We start from the raw sequence: 7500 nt of genomic DNA, 5'->3' as shown, positions 1-7500 counted from the left end.
ACACACACACACACAAACAGACACACACCATACACACACACACAGCTCCGCTACTGACAGCTGACAGTGGGTGATATACACATCATTCATTATACTGTATACCCCGGGTCTGTGGGGATTTGCCTATTCATTTTGTCATTCTCCAACAATGGCAGAATTCTGTTCATAAATAGCATACAAAACTCCAGACACTTCATTATTGCATTCCAGGGTTACCATTGTCTTACTAATCTTCCATGGCACAGTGTAATGTAGGATATACAACCACTGAATATAATGAGAGAATCATCTCTCTCTATTGGAAGTGTTTCACAGCTATGAACCCACGCAGTTAGTATTGTGTGTGTGTGTGTGTGTGTGTGTGTGTGTGTGTGTGCGTGTGCGTGTGCGTGTGCGTGTGTGTGTGTGTGTGTGCGAGGTGTGTGTGCGAGGAAATATCAGGACTGGTTCGTTGAAAACTCCACATGCATCTCCTTGTTAACAGCACACACACGGTACATAAAGACACACTCAACAGCCCTTCATCTGAGGCCCTCAAACAGCAATGGCAAGAGCAGCAGGCGGAGGCACAGAATGCTCTACGACATCTACAAAGTGAGTGGTGGATCTCCAAAGCACAAGAAATCCAATCTTGTGCGGACAGCTATGACATGCACAACTTTTATGATACCCTGAAGACCACCCGCGGCCTAAGAAGTTGCATTCTCTGTCCCCCCCAGAAGTGCAGATGGGTCAACTCTCATGAAGGACCAAACTAAGATAGTCCAGAGGTGGGGTGAACACTTTGTAGCCCTCTTAAACCAGCCGACCCAGTTGACTACTCAGGCCTGGAGGAGCTCCCAACGCTGACCACCATCCCGAGTCTTGATCTCTCACCAACCTTTTCTGAGGTCTGTCCCACCATCAGGTCACTGAAGAATAACACAACTCCTGGACCTGACTCCACCCCTGCTGAGATCCTAAAACTGGGGGGGTTTCTCTGTACCAGAGCAGTTCACCAGTTCGTCTCTGAGATATGGATACAAGAGAGCATCCCCCATCAATGGAGGGATGCAAACATTGTTACCATATACAAAAACAAGGGGGACAAATCTGTCTGCGGCAACTGCAGGGGCAAATCCCTCCGTGCAGTTTCTGGCAAAGTCCTGGTGAAGTTCAAGCTCCGCAGACTCATCGACACCATCACTGAAGATCTGCTACCGGAGTCCCAATGCGGCTTCAGAAAGAACAGACGCACGTTGGACATGATCTTCAGTGCACGCCAAAAGCAGGAAAAATGCTGTGAACAGAAACAAGACCTTTCCATGGCCTTTGTGGACCTCAAGGTAGGGGTGGTATACAGAAGATAGCCCTATTTGGTAAAAGACCAAGTCCAGAACAGCTCAAATAAGCAAAGAGAAACAACCGTGCATCATTACTTTAACCTCTCTTGGATATTCGGGGCGGTAGCGTCCCACCTCGCCAACAGCCAGTGAAAGTGCAGGGCGCCAAATTCAAAACAACAAAAATCTAATAATTAAAATTCCTCAAGCATGCAAGTATTTTACACCATTTTAAAGATAACATTCTCATTAATCCAGCCACAGTGTCTGATTTCAAAAAGGTTTTACAGCAAACGCACCACAAACGATTATGTTAGGTCACCACCAACTCACAGAAAAACACAGCCATTTTTCCAACCAAAGAGAGGAGTCACAAAAATCAGAAATTTAGATAAAATGAATCACTAACCTTTGATGACACAGCACATGAGGTGACACAACACATGTATGTTTTGTTTGATAAGGTTCATATTTATATCCAAAAATCTCATTTTACATTGGCATGTTATGTTCAGTAGTTCCAAAACATGCGGTGATTTTGCAGAGAGCCACATCAATTTACAGAAATACTAATAATAAACATTGATAAAAGATACAACTATTATACATGGAACTTTAGGTAAACTTCTCCTTAACTTCTTTAAGGTATAGGGGGCCGCATTTTCACTTTTGGATAAATAGCGTGCCCAATTTCAACTTCCTGCTACTCGTGCCAAGAATATGAGATATTTATAGTATTAGTAGATTTGGATGGAAAACACTCTGAAGTTTCTAAAACTGTTTGAATCATGTCTGTGAGTATAACAGAACTTATGTAGCAGCAAAACCCTGAGGACTAACCATTCAGAAATGTGTTTTTTTGAGGTCTCTGTCTGTTCACTGAGTTCTCATTGGGAAACGATATTTCTTAGGAACTGGTTTTCAGTTCCTACGTCTTCCACTGGATGTTACCAGTCTTTGGAATTTGGTTGAGGTTATTCATTTGTGCAATGAAGAAGAGGGCCATCTTGGAACTGTGTAACACAGTTGAGAGTTGAGCAAGACTTGAAAAGTAGCTTGTTGGGCCTCCCGGGTGGCGCAGTGTTTAAGGGCGCTGTACTGCAGCGCCAGCTGTGCCACCAGAGACTCTGGGTTTGCGCACAGGCTCTGTCGTAACCGGCCGCGACCGGGAGGTCCGTGGGGCGATGCACAATTGGCCTAGTGTTGTCCGGGTTAGGGAGGGGTTGGTCGGTAGGGATATCCTTTTCTCATCGTGCACCAGCGACTCCTGTGTCAGGCCGGGCGCAGTGCGCGCTAACCAAGGTTGCCAGGTGCACGGTGTTTCCTCCGACACATTGGTGCAGCTGGCTTCCCGTGATGGATGCGCGCTGTGTTAAGAAGCAGTGCAGCTTGGTTGGTTTGTGTATCGGAGGACGCATGACTTTCAACCTTCGTCTCTTCCGAGCCCGTATGGGATTTGTAGCGATGAGACAAGATAGTAGCTACTAAACAATTGGATACCACGAAATTGGGGAGAAAATGGATTCTAAATGCTTCTACACCTGCATTGCTTGCTGTTTGGGGTTTTAGGCTGGGTTTCTGTACAGCACTTTGAGATATCAGCTGATGTACGAAGGGCTATATAAATAAATTTGATTTGATTTGATTTGATTTGATTGAACACCGTCTTCGATTTGATTGATTATTAACGTTTAAAAATACCTAAAGTTGTATTACAGAAGTAGTTACAAATGTTTTGGCAAAGTTTACAGGGAACTTTTGAAATATTTTGTAGTGACGTTGCGCAATTTGGAAGCTGTTTTTTTTTCTGGATCAAACGCACCAAATAAATCGACATTTTGGATTTATATGGATGGAATTAATTCGAACAAAAGGACCAATTGTGATGTTTATGGGACATATTGGAGTGCCAACAAAAGAAGCTCGTCAAAGGTAAGGCATGTTTTATATTTTATTTCTGCGTTTTGTGTAGCGCCTGCAGGGTTGAAATATGCTACCCTCTTTGTTTACTGTTGTGCTACCATCAGATAATAGCTTCTTATGCTTTTGCCAAAAATACTTTTTAAAATCTGACATGTTGGCTGGATTCACAACGAGTGTAGCTTTAATTTAGTATCTTACATGTGTGATTTAATGAAAGTTAGATTTTTATATTTTATTAGAATTTTCCGTGCTGCATTTGCCCTGGCTTTTGGCCAAGTGGGACGCAAGCGTCCCCTATACCATAAGAGGTTATTGCAACCGCTGTGTCAGATTTCAAAAAAACTTTACGGAAAAAGCAAACCATGCAATAATCTTAGTACGGCGCTCAGAGTCCAAACAAGCCAAAAAGATATCCGCCATATTGTGCAGTCAACAGAAGTCAGAAATAACATTATAAATATTCACTTACCTTTGATGATTCCCAGGAATCCCAGTTCCACAATAAATGTTTGATTTGTTTGATAAAGTTCATCATGTATGTCCAAATAGCTCCTTTTGTTAGGGCATTTGGTAAACACATCCAAACGCGCATGAAAGTCCAGCCGAAAGGTCGAACGAAAAGTCCAAAAAGTTATATTACAGGTCGTAGAAACGTGTCAAACTAAGTATATAATCAATCTTCAGGATGTTTTTATCATAAATCTTCAATAATGTTCCAACTTGAGAATTCCTATGTCTGTAGAAAACCAATGGAACGCAAGCTAACTTTCACATGACCGCGCGTCACGAGCTTGTTGCAATCTGCCAGAAAACTGTCTCAACCCCCTTTCATTCGCCCCCACTTCACAGTAGAAACATCAAACAAGGTTCTAAAGACTGTTGACATCTAGTGGAAGCCTTAGGAAGTGCAACATAACCAATATCCCACTGTATCTTCGATAGGCTATCAGTTGAAAACCTCCACTTCCTGGTTGGATTTTCTCAGGTTTTCGCCTGACATATGAGTTCTGTTATAGTCACAGACATCATTCAAACAGTTTTAAAAACTTCAAAGTGTTTTCTATCCAAATATACTAATTATATGCAAATAATTACTTCTGGGCCTGAGTAGCAGGCAGTTACCTCTGGACACATTCATCCAAGCTACTCAATACTGCCCCCCTGTCACCAAGAAGTTAAGATATGAAGGTCAGTCAATCTGGAACTTTTAAAAAACGTTGAAAGTTTCTTCAAGTGCAGTCGCAATACCCATCAAGTACAATGATGAAACTGTCTCTCATGAGGACCGCCACAGGAAAGGAAGACCCAGAGTTACCTCTGCTGCAGAGGATAAGTTCATTAGAGTTAATTGCACCTCAGATTGCAGCTCAAATAAATGCTTCACAGAGTTCAAGTAACAGACACATCTCGACATCAACTGTTCAGAGGAGACTGTGTGAAACAGGTCTTCATGGTTGAATTACTGCAATGAAATCACTACTAAAGGACACCAATAATAAGAAGAGACTTGCTTGGGCCAAGAAACAGGAGCAATGGATATTAGACTGGTGGAAATCTGTTCTTTGGTTTGATAAGTCCAAATTTTTGTTCCAACAACCGTGTCATTGTGAGATGCAGAGTAGGTGAACGGATGATCTCTGCATGTGTGGTTCCCACCATAAAGTATGCATGGGAGGAGGTGTGATGGTGTGGGGGTTATTTGCTGGTGACACTGTCTGTAATTTATTTTGAATTCAAGGCACACTCAACCAGCATTGCTACCACAGCATTCTGCTGTGATACACCATCCCATCTGGTTTGTGCTTAGTGGGACTATCATTTGTTTTACAACAGGACAATGACCTAAAACACACCTCCAGGCTGTGTAAGGGCTGTCCTCCATAATCATCCGACCTCAACCCTATTGAGATGGTTTGGGATGAGTTAGACTGCAGAGTGAAGGAAAAGCAGCCAACAAGTGCTCAGCTTATGTGGGAACTCCTTCAAGACTGTTGGAATAGCATTCATTATCAAGCTGGTTGAGAGAATGCCGAAGGTTTGCAAGGCTGTCATCAAGGAAAAGGGTGGCTACTTTGAAGAATCTAAAATATTTGTTTAACACTTTTTTAGTTACTACATGATTCCATATGTTATTTCATAGTTTTGATGTCTTCACTATTATTCTACAATGTAGAAAATAGTAAAAATAAAGAAAAAGCCTTGAATTAGTAGGTGTGTCCAAACTTTTGACTGGTCCTGTACATGCTCCGGTGTCAACCGAGCCCGCACCAGCCCCAGCAGCACAGCTCTGGGGTCCGTACACCCCACCCCTGCATCGCATGTTTCCTGGTCTACCACATTGGAAGACGAGAGAGAGATGGTGGTAGGAAACAGGGACTATGCAGTAGGCACCGCGGGTGCCAATCATTGATGGACTTGCAGTTCCAACACACTGGAGAAAAACCTTCTCACTCCTCTTTTCTCCCTCCTTCTTTCTCTCCTTTAGCTCCCAGTCACACAATATCAATATATAAATGAACTGTGTGGTGTGAGGAGAGCTGGCTGGGCTGACACGCCTGGTGGTAGATGCTGTTTTAATTACCATACGTCCATTAGAGCAATATTCACTTTTGCTATTTATTACACACACACCAAACTGCAGGGAGAATCTCCAGCTGGCCTGCACTCTCCGGTGCCGCGGGGACTTTACACAATCTATTGATCTCTGTCTCCTGAGAGGGAGGTGTGTGTATGTGTGTATATAGCCTCTGTTTAATTCTTTCTAACTACATGTGAGCAAGTGTGTGAGAGAGTGTGAGTGAAATGTGGAGGCCCCCTCCCCAAACACCTGTCTGCATCTCTTCAGAGAATATTTAAATGGTGTAACAGTACCACTCTCTGGTCATTAGAGAAACTGCACCCTAATCATGACACTGGGTGTGGATGTGCTCGACTTGCTTTGACTACAACTGGCCCTTCTAGTTCGACCAATGGTCCCAAATTGGTACTGTGTGCTCTGATTGGTTCATACTTCCTATACCCACTGATTTATTCATCCTGCTTACTCTCTTCCTGATTAGTTTCCACCGCATGGCATGTCTCTCCTCGACCTCATCAACGATACTCCATCCTATCACAGATATAAGTATGATCTGTGACTACCTGAGGTTGGGAGCTGGCTCTCCATTTGACGTTTGCTTGCCTTTTTGCATTACATTTGTCCTCCACTGCTTTTAATCTTTTCTTTCTCAGTGCTCATCACGGCTATCAAAAGCAACTTCATCTCAAGAGACACAGCCTGACTCAGACGTTTTTTCAGTCACTTGGCTTTATCGACATAGTACATTACAAAATGAATTTGGGATTTTTTAGTTGCATCACTTTTCTCAAGTATAAGATGGAAGCTCTCATTTCTAGGGCCCTGTGTTTTGGTTAATCATGTCACATGACCTGGATTTGAACCTTTATTTAATGCTTTGTCATCAAACGTTCCCATTTTTGTTTTATGTCGCAGGGTCCAGCACCATCCTCAGTCATTTGCTTTCATTTTTGGTCTCATTCTCATTTCTGGAAAAGGCTACAAATAAAGGTTCAAATCCAGGTCATGTGACATGATTAACCAAAACACAGGGCCCTACTCATGTTGCACTGGTATTCACATGAGAAAAGACTTGAACTGAGGACCGAACACAACAGACATATCCCCATCACACCCCCTTCCAAAACTGCTATAAAATGTCCTTCACTTGGAAAATAATACTTATTGGAATCTGAAACAGTAGATTGTCCTCAAGCAATCAGAAAAGTAAGTTGAAATGAGAAGTAAAATACCTGTGGAATGATTTTCAATCAAAAACAATTAAACGGTTTTATTTATTATACATATGTAGGCAATGCTGTTTAGGTATAAAGAAGCACAAATGTAAAAATGCTTCGTATTTTCCCTCTGGCTAATTATGGCACAATTTAAAGTAGAGTAATATCCTGGCAATAATATACTTCTAGTATGATAGAGGTGTTCATGTTTGGTTTGTTTGTTTCAGTTGGCTTCATTTGGACACGCTGGACAGCACGGAATGAAGGGGGAGAAGGGAGATCGGGTGAGATAGGAACACACACATACTGCAAATACACACTCAAACATGTACCCACACATCCATATGAAAATACTCAAAACACACACACGTGGAGCAGCAGTGAGGATGTGGCCGTAGGAGTGTGTACTCAGACTAATCGTGGGAGAATGTTTGACATCATCACCTGTGTCGTCCAGACA

The 7500-nt window shown here is 42.5% G+C and overlaps 1 protein-coding gene across 4 annotated transcripts in view; it reads left to right on the top strand.

The window, feature by feature from the left end:
- Positions 1-7500, top strand: part of LOC135551890 (collagen alpha-1(XVI) chain-like) — a 124157-nt gene that overhangs the window by 56972 nt on the left and 59685 nt on the right. For all 4 annotated transcript variants that reach the window (XM_064983164.1, XM_064983166.1, XM_064983163.1 and 1 more), the window contains exon 10: positions 7268-7324. In XM_064983164.1, coding sequence (XP_064839236.1) covers positions 7268-7324 — 57 coding nt within the window. The remainder of the gene's footprint in view (positions 1-7267; positions 7325-7500) is intronic.

The sequence above is a fragment of the Oncorhynchus masou genome, chromosome 13, assembly GCF_036934945.1.
Source record: "Oncorhynchus masou masou isolate Uvic2021 chromosome 13, UVic_Omas_1.1, whole genome shotgun sequence".
In the NCBI taxonomy this organism is placed as follows: domain Eukaryota; kingdom Metazoa; phylum Chordata; class Actinopteri; order Salmoniformes; family Salmonidae; genus Oncorhynchus; species Oncorhynchus masou.
Note: the sequence above shows the minus strand (reverse complement) of the source record. Positions and strands in the feature narration are given on the sequence as shown.